The sequence below is a fragment of the Cyprinus carpio genome, chromosome B12 (genome assembly GCF_018340385.1).
Source record: "Cyprinus carpio isolate SPL01 chromosome B12, ASM1834038v1, whole genome shotgun sequence".
Lineage (NCBI taxonomy): Eukaryota > Metazoa > Chordata > Actinopteri > Cypriniformes > Cyprinidae > Cyprinus > Cyprinus carpio.
The window spans coordinates 17,727,916-17,744,276 of NC_056608.1; the positions used below are offsets into that span (position 1 = coordinate 17,727,916).

General features: G+C 38.7%; 1 protein-coding gene across 1 annotated transcript in view; it reads left to right on the forward strand.

The window, feature by feature from the left end:
• Window positions 1-16,361, forward strand: part of LOC109099670 (ankyrin repeat and fibronectin type-III domain-containing protein 1-like) — a 76,447-nt gene that overhangs the window by 52,365 nt on the left and 7,721 nt on the right. Inside the window, exons 11-20 of the mRNA XM_042735813.1 lie at window positions 204-317; window positions 804-901; window positions 987-1,077; window positions 1,792-1,899; window positions 9,778-9,877; window positions 11,208-11,340; window positions 12,099-12,215; window positions 12,851-13,066; window positions 13,204-13,370; window positions 15,297-15,446. Of these exons, the coding sequence (XP_042591747.1) occupies window positions 204-317; window positions 804-901; window positions 987-1,077; window positions 1,792-1,899; window positions 9,778-9,877; window positions 11,208-11,340; window positions 12,099-12,215; window positions 12,851-13,066; window positions 13,204-13,370; window positions 15,297-15,446 (1,294 nt within the window). The remainder of the gene's footprint in view (window positions 1-203; window positions 318-803; window positions 902-986; window positions 1,078-1,791; window positions 1,900-9,777; window positions 9,878-11,207; window positions 11,341-12,098; window positions 12,216-12,850; window positions 13,067-13,203; window positions 13,371-15,296; window positions 15,447-16,361) is intronic.

Genomic DNA, 16,361 nt, shown 5'->3' on the forward strand with positions numbered 1-16,361 from the left:
TACAATGTTCATAATTACAAATGGATCACTTATTAGTTCCTTAATATATTAAGGAATATATTATCATCAAAAATTACACATTATTTGTATTTATGGTTATTTAATTATCAACAGCAATTGTTCTCCACTCCCTACAGTAAAAGCACAATGCAAGCAAGCTATATGCAAGTTATGCTATGTGACCTTTGAATTGGCTCTTTCAGGACCCCCGGAGGCTCCGTTGATGGTACGTCTAAGTGTGACTGGCAGCACGTCTCTCACTGTTAGCTTTCACGAACCTGCCAGCATGAACTCAGCCGTAGTGACCAAATACAAAGGTCAGTGCAGCCTTAATGAACATTTGCCTGTATTACACACGCATATACCAGATTGCCTTGAGAAAGAGTGGGTTTTTTTCAATTGTTTTTTTATTAAATTTTATTATACAAAATATAGAAAGATTACAACTTTCCCACCCCAACATATTAATTTAATTAATATTTAATTTTTTCATTTTAAACTGAATAAGAGATAAGTTGTTCATTAATATTTTTTTTTTCATCATTTAACATTCCATTTAACATTCCTAAACATTCCACGTTAACTGTTTGAAAGGCGTGGAGAAGAAGTAGAGTTTTGCAAGAACAAAACCACTCACGTTTTCTAATATCTAGTTATTCAAGCTATAATGTTGTTGTAGCTGTAATTTCAATAGATGACGTTATAATGGTCCAGTTTCATTCTGTCCTATTTAGTTTCTTTAGACTCCACTCATTGATGTTTTCAACTTTTAACTGTTTAATGTGTGATGACGTCTATTGCAGTGGAATGGAGCTGTTTAAAGGACTTCTCTTTATTAGCTGGAGAGATGATCCTTGAGAATCTGCAGTCCCTGAAATGCACAATATCAGGTCTTACCACGGTAAGATACAATAATAGCTCCACTGTAATTACAGCTTGTTGTTGTGTAGTAAATGATTTCTGAGATATTTTTATGTTTGTTACAGGGTAGACAATACTACGTTCAAATCTCTGCCTACAATATGAAAGGCTGGGGTCCGGCACAACTCTCTCAGCCTCCCTCTGCTGTTCCCTCCAGTAAGTTCTGCAAAGCAGCCACAGTTCCCGAGTAACGCATTAAAGGACAATTTTTAAGAAGCTTACTACAGCTCCAAATGTCATTATCTGGAAAGTTCTTGAACCTTTGAGCATTGCGTCAGCATAGTTTTGTGCTTCTAATTCAAATATCATGTCTGTTAAAAGGAGAGAAAATTGTATTGATTGTACCCAACATCCTTGGATGTAGGACTGCGCTATTATTTAACCATCACGAACTCTACTCACCCTGCCACCTTTCATACTGTCTGGATCCGGCCTTGAGTTTCAGCTTTCAAATAAATGCTACAAAGAAAAACGAACTGTGTCACAGGGTGACATAGTTTTGCGTCAGTAACCAATCCAGCATTATAAAACTGCATGTACGCAGTGCAGACACAGAGAATTGTTTGGGTGAAATTAAGATTTTATAAAATAGATTTGAATGAGAATTTACGCCTGTCCTTCCTTCTAGGTTTTATTTTTATTTATTTTTTAATCTTTATAATACATTGTGTTCAAATTACCCTCTCTTGGTAATGAGTCACTATTCAGTAAGTGCCCCAACAACGTCTCAGCTTAATTTTTGATTATTTTGGGGTGTTTTAGAATTTTTGCTCTTTTTTTTGTGCAAGTCCGATGGAATCAAATTAAATGTCTTTTGACATCTAGAACATGTCACAAGACTGAGTTTTGTGTAATATTTCTTTCTGTTAGACTGGAAGGACTGCGATGGGAGAGAGAGCAGGAGGAGAGGTCACATTGAGGCTATGGAGAGGCTTTTACAGCAGGTTCGAGCCACACACCAGCACTTCTGCTGTGGAGGTACACACACACACACACATACAGAGATCACTAACATCTCTAAGTGTAAGCGCACTATCACATCTTTTATTTAAATAATTGTATACAAAAATTAGATTGGGATCGAGAATGTGATGTAGCAAGACACTGGAACACATGTGATGTCTCCTGTGAGATACAGTACTTTAGTGGATTTACATTATCTTATGTTATGTCAGTGTAAGATCACACATGTAAAATATCTAATTTTTTATTTTATATTATATCTAATCTAATCTATTTATTGTTCACAATGTTTTTTTTTTTTAAGAAATTAACCATTTTATTCAGATAAAGTGCATTAAATAGACATTTAATTTAATACAATTTTATTTCAAAGAAATGCTGTTCATACTTTCTGTTCATCAAAGAAAGATCTGGTTTCCACAAAAATATATTTTTAACATTGATAAAAATAAGTAATGGCTACTGAAAAGTCAACTTTTCCATCACAGGAATGAATTACAATTCTAAAATATATTAAAATAAAAAACTAGTGCATTTGTGTGTTTCAAATATATTTCAGTTTTATGAGCTTGGATTGATTAAACAATTATACTCAGAATGGTCAACATCCCCATTTGTCTTAAAGCAACATGTTTATTATTCCTGATATCAAAACGGTCCTCCTACCTGCCTTCAGGGCATAATAAATTGTCACAGTTGCGTAGGTGTATTTAATCATGTTTGAAAGTTTATGTAATATCTCTGCTCTCCCATGTGAGCCTGAAAAACTATTACACTTTTAATGGTTCAAAACATTGGGAATCGCATTGTGATCAGTGGTGCAGGCAGGGACAAATTTTAGATTAGATAGTGATTAAGTGATTCTACATAGTCCAGTCACAAACCAAACATTTTCCTTGGTACTTTTTATAAATTGACATCATTCTTGCATAACTTATAGCTCCTTGTAGACAACCCACACATTTTTGTGATATTCAGCTGATTGTATTTTTTTTATTAATAATTAATACAGATTTGTGTGATGCTTGATTGCTTAATTCATTTCATATATATATATATATATATATATATTTTATATATATATATATATATATAGGTGATGAACAGAGCTGGTTTCCTTCAAACATGATGCTTAGATTTGAGGTTCATCTGACCAGATAATCTTGTTCCTCGGAGTCTGAGGGTCCTTTAGGTGCTGTTTTGCAAATTCCAAGTGTGTTTTCATGTGTCCTCACTGAGGAGAGGATTGAGTTTGGCCACACCACCATAAAGTCTAGATCGATGGAGTGTTGCAGTGATTTTTGTCCTTTTGTAGGTTTCTCCCATCTGCATATATGATCATGGAGCTCAACTAGAGTGACCATCAGATTCTTGGTCACCAATCTAGACAAGGCCCTCCTCCATCAGTTTCTCAGTCCTGGTTGTGCCAAACTTCTTCCATTCGAGAATTATGGAAGCCACTGTGCTCTTGGGAACCTTCAGTGCAGCAGAATTTTTTATAGCTTTCCGCAGATCTGTGCCTCAATACAATCCTGTCTCTGAGCTCTGCATGCAGTTCCTTTGACCTCATGGCTATATACAGTATATATATATATATATATATCTGTCTATCTATCTATCTATCTATATATCTATATCTATATATCTATATATCTATATATCTATATATATATATATATATATATATTTATATATATATATATATATATATATATATATATATATATACTGATTGCTTGATTTTTAAAATTTAAAAGTAGGCTGTATATCCTCTGAATCAGAGCAGGAAGTTCCATTGTGAAATTCACCAGATGACTTCATCCTCATCATCTCTGTTTTTTTGCTCAGCTGGTGCTCTTTTATTTGCTTTCTTTATTGTGTTTGGTCTTTCCCGAACCGTCTGTCTCTCATAATGCTCTCACTCTCATCATCTCTTTCTCTCTGCCGATTTCTAAGTCCGCACTTCTTCCAGTAGATTTACTGTGTATTAAAGTGACGAAATGAAGCATGGTCAAAGTGTTTTGACTCAAGTATGGCCATCCAGAGCAGTATGAATACGCTCTCTCAGCATTCCTGCTGCCTGCAGGGGAAGAGGACATGTAAATAAATAATGTTTTAATACATTTATCCATTTTAGATTTTAACATCTGTGTGTCAAACATGTTGTCTGTATAGTGCAGCACTGTAAATCACAGGGCTCGAGCACAGACACCTTTAAAACGAGGCACGCTGGACCTAGTGTGAAGCGCAGACAGTCTGCTTTGGCCTCAAGCCCACTCTCTAACCTAGAGGGCGGCTGCCGAGGTATAGAAGAACGCTGTTCCTGGTGCTGACAGTATTGCGCTGTTTATAAACAGCAACTTCATTAGCCTGCTATGCAGCCAGCCACAAGCAGGAGGGGGGTGAGCAAAAAAAACGGCATCACTCATCTGTTTAGAAGTCAACACTAATGATGTCAGAACGATGGCTGCCACTGTCCCAAATTCATTTATTGAATTGATTCTACGAGAAAAACACTGTATGAGAGTTTTTATTGATGCGGAAAGCTGAAAAACACTAGAAACTATGCAAAAATAACACATCTGTCTTTGTGTGTTTTCATTTAGAGAGAATGTGGGTATGTGCATTGCAAAAAAAAAAAAAAACCCTTTTCTTAATTTTTCTCTTGTTTTTTTAATAAAACATCTTACCACATAAATTTATTTAAAAAAAAAATGTAAATAGTGCATGATAATAGGATAATGTACATATCTTTAAAACCCACATAAATTTACCTTTAAAAAATGGTATTAGATAACAATAGAATATATTCAGGATGAAATAATATTTTAATAAAAATGATTTTAAAATACAATTAATATTTATTGTTTTGTTTTTTGATTTGTCAAACAACAACGTCTCGGTTACGTATGGTAACCCTCGTTCCCTGAAGGAGGGAACGGAGACGTCACGTCGGTGACCGACGAATTGGGATATCGCTTTGATAGACCAATCTACTACGAGTGTAAAGTAAACGAACCAATGCACATTGGCATGCAGTTATTGCATCCAGCTGCAGCTGATCACAGCCTGAGTATAAGAAGGCAGCAGGTGCAATGCATACCAGGTTTTGGCTGAGGAGCTGAGCCGGTGACCCAGCCGCTAAGCGGTGGTAGAGCAGCCATGGTGACGGGACGTGACGTCTCCTTTCCCTCCTTCAGGGAATGAGGGTTACCATACGTAACCGAGACATTTTCAGTCAGTCTCTCTCGACGTCACGTCGGTGACTGATGAATTGGGATTCCCTACCAAAGCACCATGGATGCTGCCCCTTCCAGTGCCCTGTGCGAGCCACCTATACCCCTTTTTGGTGTAGGCCGGGGCTCGCAACAAGAAATTCCACTCATCATTGTCAAAGCACCACCCACTCAGTGAGATTGGATAAAACTGGGAAAACGTACCATTTCCACTTGGAACAGGGACACTGCGAAAGCTCCATCCTTCCTGAAGCAGGTCTCAGGAGCAAATAAACATATGAACATCCGTTTAGGTGCATATGGAAAATTGGAGGTGATTGTAACCCTCTTGAAAATGGCAGAAGTCTGCTGGGGAAACATGGGCTCTAAGGCTATACTGTGGACTTTACACATATGGGATCCACTCAGGTCTCACATATGGACCCCAGGCTTCTACCAGTTCTCAAGGATTCAGCGATTGAATGCCTGGCGCCGGATGCTCCGCTATGTCTGGCTGCCAAGGGGACGGAGGAGCTCGACAGGGTCTACGATTGGACTCTCTGGAGAGGTTTTAGCAAGCCGACACTAACCGGGGCCTCTCAGTGCCACTACCCATTTGAGGTGAGAACACAGGAGGATAGGGGCTCCACACTAAGGCTATAGAATCTAGTGAACGTGTTGGGGGTCGCCCCGACCCCAGCTGTACAAATATCTGTCAGCGAGGCGCCACGGGCCAGCGCCCAGGAGGAGGCAACACTTCTAGTTGAGTGAGCTTGCAACCTGAACAGGTAGGGCACACCCTGTGCCTGATAAGCCAGGGTGATGGCGTCCACTATAAAGTGGGCCATCCTCTGCTTAGAGACGGCATTCCCCTTCTGTCGGCCTCCATAACAGACAAAGAGCTGGTCTGAGGTCCTAAAGCTTTGTGTCTGGTCTACGTAGCATTGGAGGGCTTGGATGGGACAAAGCAAAGCTAGGGTTGGGTCTGCCTCCTCTGGGGGCAGCGCTTGCAGGTTCACCACCTGATCCCTGAAGGGAGTAGTGGGAACCTTGGTCATATAGCCGGGCCGGGGCCTCAGGATTCCATGGGAGTCAGCTGGCCCAAACTCTAGGCACTCTAGGATTTGTTGACCAAATATGTGTGCAGGTCCCCTACCCTCTTGATGGAGGCCAGTGCAAGCAGGAGCAGAGTATTCAATGAAAGAAACTTTAGCTTGACTGCCTGCAAAGGCTCAAATGGCCCCTGCTGTAGTGATTTAAGCCCTAGAGACAGGTCCCAAAAGGGTATGTGGGGGGCCCGGGAAGGATTCAACCTCCTCTAAGGACCCTCTAAGGAACCTGACGACCAGGTCATGCTTACCCACTGACTTCCCTTCTATGGGGTCATGGTACGCTGCAATCACAGCAACCTGGACTTTGAGGATGGAGAGAGACAGCCTTCACTCCAGTCCTTGCTGCAAAAAGGAAAGCACAACCCTGATCAGGCATCTCCGGGTGTCTTCTCGATGAGAAGAACACCACTCGACGAACAGGTTTCACTTCAAGGCATAAGCATGTCTCGTAGACGGTGCTCTCGCCAAAGTGATGGTGTCCACTACCTCTTGGGGTAGGTCATCTAGAACCTCCGTGTCTTGCCAGGGACCAGACATGAAGTCTCCAGAGTTCTGGACGCAGGTGCCATAGGGGGCCCTGTGTCAGTAGATCCTTCATCAGAGGAATCCGCCAGGGAGGGGCTGTCACGAGGAGTACTAGTTCAGGGAACCAGGTCCAAGTGGGCCAATATGGCGCCACAAGCAAGACCTGCTCCTTGTTCTCCCTGACCTTGCACAGTGTCTGTGCGAGAAGGATCACTGGGGAAAACACATACTTGCACAGAACCCGTGGCCAGCTGTGTGCCAGTGCGTCCATGCTGAGTGTAGGGTCCATGCCGGGAGTACAACTGGCAGTGAGAGGTCTCTGGAGAGGCAAACAGGTCTACCTGAGTGGTTCCGAAACGTCTCTAAATCAGCTGGACCATGCGGGGATGGTGTTCCCACTCTCCCGGGAGCGTAGCTCGAGACAGCTTGTTGGCCGTACGGTTGAGCAGGAGCTGAGTTCTGTCTTTTTCAGTCCTCGTGCAGGTCCATTAGTGCCTTGGTCTGGTGCACCTGCAGTAACGCCATAGCGTGTTAGGCAGAAGCAGATTCCCCGCAAGCTGTATAGGCACTGCTGGTTAGACCAGACAGACACACACACACACACACACACACACACACACACACACACACACACACACACACACACACACACTTGTTTCTGTGAATTGTGGGGACTTTATATTACCTATCCCTTAACCCTAACCCTACTACTTACAGAAGCTGTTTTAAAAAAAAAAGGATGGGTTTCAGGTTTCAGAATTTCAAGTTTTACTATCCTTGTGGGGACCAGAAATGTAGCATAAACAAGTACACACACACACACACACACACACACACACACACACACACACACACACACAGTATATATCATCTCTGAAAACAAGTCTTTATGTCTTATTCAATTTTGATTCTACATTTAAATTTATTCATTGTTCATTTGACAGAAACTTTTATCCACAGCATCTTATTAAAAGTAAGAATGTCACAAATTTGAGCCAATTATATTTGCAGTGTACCATGTCAAGTTTTAAATGTAAGTTAGAATTCTGAGGCATGAGTGAAATGCAAAAAATAAGAGAATGAGCAAACAAGAATATATTTCTTAAGAAATTAATCTGGTTTTAAGGACATTTAGAAATGTTTACTGGAAAACAAGATAAAAAAAATACATATTATAAAATTTATTAGCAATATATATGTATTAAATGCGGACACATGTTATTTTTGGAGTGACAGTGTTCGAAAATAAATCTGCAAAATTAATCAGCATCAGTACAATGACACCACTATAAAAACCGCTCTGAAAAAAATGCACCTCGTTTAAGCAGAGGTTATCTTAATTTATGATGTGTATATGTGGAGCTGAGAGGTTGCCCTCAAGCCGAGGGGTGTGTGTGTGCGTCGCGCACACAGCTCCCAGTGTTCCAGCATGAGACACAGCAACACCCACACGCACAACGCGATCGCTCACACGCACACCTCCATGCTCTCCGCCGTGGCTATGTAAGCGTTTTCTGTCAGCGAAGGCCTGGAAAGTCTGGCCACGATCGTTATGGATGATCTCGCTCGCTCTCGTATGTTGAAAAGGGTCCGTTGACCTCTGCTAAATTAGTTAGATAATAAAGAATGCTACCAGCGCTCGCTCACCCACCTCATTTCATGGTTGCACTCACTGTGCGGTAGACAGATGGATTGCCAAGTCATTAATCAAAGGCGATCCATTTTTTTTCCTTTTGCTTTCATAAATGAAAAGGCATTTCTTTATTTATTTAGTGTGACAGTTTGGCGGCACAGGAGGGCAATGCACTCATGTCTTATAATCTGCTTGTCAAAGCCAGTTAACCTTCTGAGGGAGAAATAAATACAAATTCTGCACTCAGCTTATCAACACGTGCAATGCTTCTGTTTGTGCAAACTGGGAACTACAGCTGAACTTCACATAAAAAATGTTAAAACGGATATAATGTGTTTCCAAAGTGGATAATTATGTTCTCACTCCTACTTCTAGTGATACAAAAATTGCGGTTGACATCCTAACCTTAAAATCTGGTTGTGATATTCCAGTGTATGTAATCAAACTTGACTTTTTTTCAGAAGGGACGTAATTATCTTGAGATTCCAGTAAGATTCTGTGTAGCGGTTTTGAGGTTACGTTATGTTGATATCTAGCCAAGCAGGAAACAATCAGTGTGCGCATGTAATCACGTACTGTTAACAGTCGTCACTGTAGGGTCAAAGGGGCCAAGCGTTAATCTTCTTAAGGGACTTTTAAGACACATTATTCCTTGAGGGGTTTGATAGTGATTTTCAAATGGAAAATCTGCCTTCCTACCTCCCTTTCAAGCCTCTCCAGTGGAGACACGGAGACTAGGGTTAGCGTGATTGCTCTCACGGTGACTCGCTCGCTCTGACGGCCACTTTCACGTTGTAAACAGCTTCTCAGCCAAATGGATTGTTCCGTCTGCCCTGCTGTTTACACGGGGGGCAATTATGTGACGCTTAATTTCATGAAAACAGGGACGTCTGAAGATTGGCATCACTGAAATGTGGGCTGATATGGTTGCGCTTGAAGTGGGAGATACGCAGCTGAAATGTTCCAGATAACCAGTTTGTCGGTGGCCTGACTCCCCCGAACCCTCTCTTACACCCCTGAGGCTCATTCACCCTGTCTGTCTACAAAGTTCTCTGTGTTTATTCCTTCATTCAGTATGTTGTTTCTTCTGTTTTGCTCTTTACAATGATATTTTTGTGTCTTGATGACAATAGTGTTTTCAAGTAATCCTGAAGTGTTAAGCTCCAGAGGATGATTAAAACTACATAGTTCATACTCAAGTTAATGATTGGGTTTTCTAAACAACTAGTCAATCTCAAGAAAGTAAGAATGAATCCAAGAACTGACTAGAGTATGATTTTTCACACTGTTTTTCCATTGTAGGTCTTTCACACTATCCTTAGTCTCCCACACGAGTTCATTATTTTATTGTTTTCACCTCTTTGTTCATCTTGACTCCATTTCTTACCTATTTTTTTTTTTTTTCCAGACACATCAAAGTTGCAGAATCCAAGTCGTAAACAGTCAGTGTCCCGGAGCCTGAAACACCTTTTTCATTCCTCTACTAAATTTGTCAAGAGTCTCAAAAGGTGGTATGAGCATATTACAAAAAAATAGGTGGCACTTTCAACAGATAGATTACATAATGGTGTCACATTAGTTTTATTACAGTATTAGAAGCATAAATGGTAATTATTGTATTGTTGTACTTTTAGACATGTGCATGAAAGTCGTTTTGACCACATGAAATGTTTCTATCCTCAGCCTTAAAATGGTCATTTGGCCTTTTCCACCTCAGGTGTTTTTGACCTTTTCAACTGAAACACAGCAATCAAAATCAAACAACAATGTAAAGATTTTTAAAGAATGTTTTGAATTAATGATAATAGGGGCCAGATTTACTAACAGCTTAGGCCATCGCAAACCGTCTTTTGGCGTTAAAATAGTACTGTCAGGATTTACTAAAGATGCACAGTAATGAATTATCGCTGAAAAGGAGTGGACATAGTTATTTTTGCGCCTGACCTTATTGAATATGCATTTTTAGGAGTTTGCCTTTCAGACGCAAAATTTATGGGAGGAGAGTATTAAAATGAATTGTGCAATGTGATTTACTAATGTTTGTGTTCATGAAATTACTGGCATTTGCACCATTAACCATTAACGCCAAAAAATCATATCTTAAAGCAGGCGGTAATTTGCGCTGCTCTTGGTAGATTGGTTATTATAGAAATGAGATGTCGCATCTGTTTTCTTTAATGTATGCCTTGTCAGTAAACCACACGCAGAATTGTCCCCTCCCATTGGCACTTTTATGGAATTGCGCTCTAACGCTAATTTGCCGTTTAGTAAATCTGCCCCTAAATAGCTATATTTTGCCTTTATAATGCATTTATTTATAATTATCACTTATTTATAATGAATTGTGATATTAAATCATGAGTCATTTTTAATGACCGAAAACAATTTTGTCTGTTCAGTTTTGATGTTTATGTAATATTTATTGCTAGAAAATGTTAAAATTGCTGTCTATGGTTTCAAACAACATTTAATGTCAAGAGTTGCAAAAACGGCAAACTTTTTTATAAACTTTTTCTTATGAATAGAAAATAAAACTGGTATAATTATTACAACGTACTATAATACTGCTTTGCTGTTCTGCTCATTTTCAAGTTGCTTTGGTGTCTCTGCTAATGAATATATGTAAAATATAAATGTAATATTTTCTTTTTTATCTAAACTTTAAGAAACACATATCACTAAATATTTGCTGAAATAGAAAAAAAGAGTCCTTTGTAGGAATCTCAGAGCCTATTTTGTACTCTATTCTTGGAAAGTGGCATGCATTATAGAATTGACATTATAGCTGTATTCACCTTTTTCTGAATCGGTTCTCTTGATTGTTGTGTTTTTTTTCAGGGGAGTTTATATAGCATCAGTATTTTACCATAAAGACAGTCTGCTAGTGACTAATGAGGATCAGATCCCCATAGTGGAGGTGGACGACTCATACAGCAGCTCCCTCATGCAGGACTTTCTGTGGTTCACCAAGGTATGCACAAACAAACAGTCAACCGCGACATTAAGCAGCGGAGAGGTCAGCACGGAGATACTGCACTAAAGTAACATGCGTTTTGTTATCGCTGAACTGAAACATATATTTTCAATGTTTTCGTTACACGTCTCTTTGACAAGCATCAATATTTTTGTTGGTTTCTTCTAAATGCAGCCTGCGGTCAGCTTAGCGTCCTAAATATATTCTGTCATAGTGAACAGTCACCAGACTTAGGCCGCGCTAGGGCGTGGGATGTGTGATTGTAATTTGATTATAATTACAAGGCTAAAGTGGTGTGATGCAAGAAGCAGAGAGAGTCTTAGCAGAATATAGCTCTTTTTTTGATGTACTTATAGTTTTTGTTTTTATGTTGGGGTTAAAGTTATACTCACAGAACGAGCCTTGCAGCATTTTAAGCGCTCATGTCCGAATCCAAATGTTTATTTTTCAACTTGTCTCCTAATATGCAACTAAAAAATGAAAGTTCGTCAAGGCAAATTTTGATGTTGGCTTGATAAACCGTGTCTCCAGCTTTAAAATAGTTTGAAGGTTAAACAGTCACATAAACAGGCAGGCACAGATGGTTTTGTCTCTAAGAATGATGCACTTTTCCATCAAAAGCACCTTATAGCAGGATGTCGCATTACTGAAGATTAAGCACTCTGCCATTCATGCACAGACTTTGAATGATGTTGAGGAATTAGGTAAATAGCTTCCTCCAACTTCACAAGTGTGCGTGTGTGTTTATTTTGCAGCTGTCCTGTATGTGGGAAGACGTCCGGTGGCTGAGACAGAGCCTGGCAGTCTCCACCTCTTCCTCTTCCACTCTGCAGTCCAGACAGAAGATGCTGGCGGCCGCGGGCCAACTGCAGGTTTGCCAGCCCGTGATGAGCCGTGCTAACAATTTATCACTATAATGGAAATTGAAATAAATACAAATTGAAATTGAGTGGAATAATCTCTTATGTGGGATTCTAAGTGGAGTGTGTGCCTGTGTTTGTGTTTGAGCATATTTCATATTGCATAACAATTATTTTGGCCAACATACACTACTTAACTGCTTTTTAGGACAATAATGCTTTTTTTTTTCTTTCTGGAAACTGAATTAAAATATTTAAAATATTTATTTTTACTTCAGTGCAATACAAATACAATATAATTCTTATTTAAGTAGTTTATATGTTTTATTGTTAAATATATTATTATTAATTATAAAAGATAAAATATTACTTTTAATTAAAAATATATTTATATAAATTTTGAGATAATTACACGTCAATAAAGTCGTGCATTCCAGAAATACTTTATGCTTTGTATTTTTGTTGTCATAAATAAAACCATAATGATACATTAAAGAGGACAGCCATATATTATTATCGTTTCATTGTGGTTTCGATGTCACACCTAAAATAAAATTTTAAAAAATTACCAGTTGTTTTGTAGTGGACACCATGCACAGCATCAGAGGGTTAAATTCTTTTCTATTTCTTTGACTTTCACCAAATAGAATCTTCTGGGCACTCACAATTTGGGCCGAGTCCACTATGAGCCCATTAAGGATCGTCATGGAAATGTGCTGCTTGTGACAGTGAGGGAGATGGATAGCCTTTATTCCTTTTTCAGCGGGAAATGGATGCAGATATCCAAACTGCAGAGTCAGAGGAAGTCTCTGTCCACTCCTGAGGAACCATATGCCCTGGACATCCTTGTCATAACCATACAGGTAACTAAAGCTCTGTCCTGACTCAAACATCAACTCTTGCACCTTTAGTCTACAGAAATTATTGATAGCCCAAATAATTCACCATTCGTTTCTTATTCAGAAAAAGAATGAAATTTAAACCGTCATTTTGATTGTAGGACATTCTGGCCTATCAGAGACGAAGTCAGCACCGGCTGTCCTCAGGGCTTTATCTGGGTTACCTGAAGCTCAGCAGCTCTGTGGACCAGATCAAAGTTCTGGTTCCTCAACGTATGCCCAACATGCTCTGCCACAACAAGATACGAGACAACTGGAATGTGTCAAGGTTATTCAGTGTGACTGTTTCAAAAATAAAAATGTAGTTGCCACTTTTTATCTCACAATTCTGTTTTTTTTTTTTTTTTCACAATTTGGAATTATTTTTTGGAATTCTGAGAAAAGAAGTCAGAATATCAAGATATAAACTCTGAATCACAAAATGTTAATTCATAATTGTGAGAAAAAAAAATCTGAATTGTGAGATTAAAGTCAATTACCTATTGTATTTTTTATTTTGTGGTAGAAACAATAAAAAAACAGAATTGTGAAATGTAAACTTAGAATTCGTAGAAAAAAAGGCAGAATTGCAAAATATAAACTGAAATATAATCAGAATTGCAAGAAAAGAAGTCAGAGTTCGGAATTTGTATCTCACAATTTTTTATATTTCAGAATTGCAAGAAAGTCTAAATTGTGTGATTAAAAAGACCAATTATCTTTCAATTTTTTTTTTTACCTCATGACAGAAATAAGCTTCCTAGCTACTTCCACAAACTTGCAGAAAACTAACCTGGGATGTTTAAATAAAAAATGCAAATTTGTGCAAATAAAAAGTAAGACTCTAGATAATATGTGACACATCAAACGCTTTAGGGAAAATAGAATATTCTGAATATATTAAACTAATTAAACTAATAAATGAGTGTGAATGTGTTTTAAGCATGCTTTTTTCCTCAAACCATCCTGCATTTCGCAGTTCACAAAGCAGTTCTCAGAAGCCCTTTTTTCTCCTTAAGTCTTTTTTTCATGTCAAAACGTATTGAAGAAAAAAGACCCTTGGTTTAAAAGCATTGGACTAAGGCAATTAAATTCAAAAAGCCTGTAATTATTCAAAGCCTGTAATTAAAGCATAGAATTATTTGAAATTTTTTATGAATTTTTCACTTTTAACAAAGTACTAGTAGATGTATATGTACATCTTGACTCAACAGGAAAACTTTCATGCAACCTAATGAATGTTACTGATATGGACGTTCAGTTTTAAACCTTTTATAGTACAGAAACAAGTTAATATTTCTTCCTGGTGAAGCGAATACGAGCTCTCCAGAGCGAGTGTACCTGAGAAGATTGAAATATGCCTGAACTCCATGTCAGACTCCCCCTCACCACAGGCTTACATAGTTTCTTGACACCACCATTTTTTACAGTCAAAACAAAACTGCTATTTGTTTTTGTTCGGTAAAGGAGCTATTTATTTATTTTCATCTCGGGTCATGGTGTTGACCTTGGTAGGTAGCTAGAGACAGGGAGAGTATTATCCTGCAGGTCTGTGTGGTAGTAAAACTAAATTTACTACGGGGCCGGACTGTGGAAGTCAGTGGGAGGTTCACACAGGATGATGCCCACTCACGGCTCGAGGAAAACCTCTGGAGCAAAGAAATTCTCCTTTTTTCCACCAACCTACCCCCTAGACGCTAGCCTTGAGGGTGTCCTTGAGACTAAGACCAAATTACTATATTTTGCTCTGTCATCTTAACCGCGTACTGTGAGCTGATGCTTTTCATCCTCTCAGTTTTCATGAAATTTATAGAAAGTTAAATGAATTTTAAATCATTTTACCTCACTGTAAAAATCTGGTTTTCTCTATAATTTGCCAACATGATTTATGGATATTTTGACACAGATAATAATGTAAAACCTAATTCAGGTATTTTTAAATTCTCTCTGCAATAATTTACAAATACCCAAGGCTTGTCACTTTCCTAGGTATCCGTTTTATCGTTTTTGGACATTAAACTAGTACTTTTCTTAGTGTAGCATGTTCATATTAAAAGAAAAAGTTGTTGAGTGGTTGATCACAAGCATCACACCTAACCTTACTCTCAAAATGCCATCCCATTAGCCTTTGGAAACCACTCTGTCGAGGGCTCTTCTGGAAAGAGTAATATGGAGCTGTGTGTATGTTGACTAAACGCTGTCTCTTCCCACCCAGGGATGAGTGGGAATGGCTGCAGTCACTGTCTGGCCCTGTGGAGGTGGAAACAGAAGATCAGGCTACAGACTGCCTCCTCTTCTCTGAGCTCCAGACGGCCATTAAGGGTCTGCTGCACCAGATCAATCTACCTCTCCACCAGGTACTGCAGTCTACAGGACAAGTCTGTGGTAACTTGGTGAAAAGCACCACAATCATCAGAAATGAAAGTTTATCAATATTTTTTATTTTTTAAATGGTTAAAATAGCTCAGGTTATTTAGGTGTTATTCAGTTTGCATACTTAAGTTGTTTGAAAAGAGAAATTTAAGTTTAAAGCTGATATAAAACTAGTAATGTGAAAAGTAGGAATACTTTGAGACATATATGGATGGATGGATGTGTGTGTGTGTGTGTGTGTGTGTGTGTGTGTGTGTGTGTGTGTGTGTGTGTGTGTTGGGTGGATGGATGGATGGATGGATGGATGGATGGATGGATAGATAGATAGATAGATAGATAGATAGATAGATAGATAGATAGATAGATAGATAGATAGATAGATAGATAGATAGATAGACAAAGAAATATGGATTGATAGAGGGGATGATGGATAGATGGATGGATGGATGGATAGCTGGATAAACGAATGGATGGATGGGCAGATGATAGACAAAGATGTATAGATAGAGCGGATGGATGGATGAATGGATGGTTAGAGTAGACAGATGAATGGATGGATAGGCAGATGGATAGACAAAGGCGTATGGATAGAGGGGATGGATGGATGGATAAATGGAAGGATGGATGAATAGATGGATAAACGGATGGATGGATAGATGGATAAGCAGATGTTAGACAAGGACAGATAGATAGACAGAGGGATGAATGAATGGATGGTTAGATGAAGGGGACAAATGAATGGATGATAGATAAATGGATGAATAGATAGATATTATATTATATTAGGTACTATAAATAGATTGTGCTATACTATACTATAGGTACTACAGATAAATTGTTGTTACCAGAGTTTTGTAAGAGTAACTTTTTGTCTGTTCTACTGAGTTTATGAATTTTTGCTTGCTAC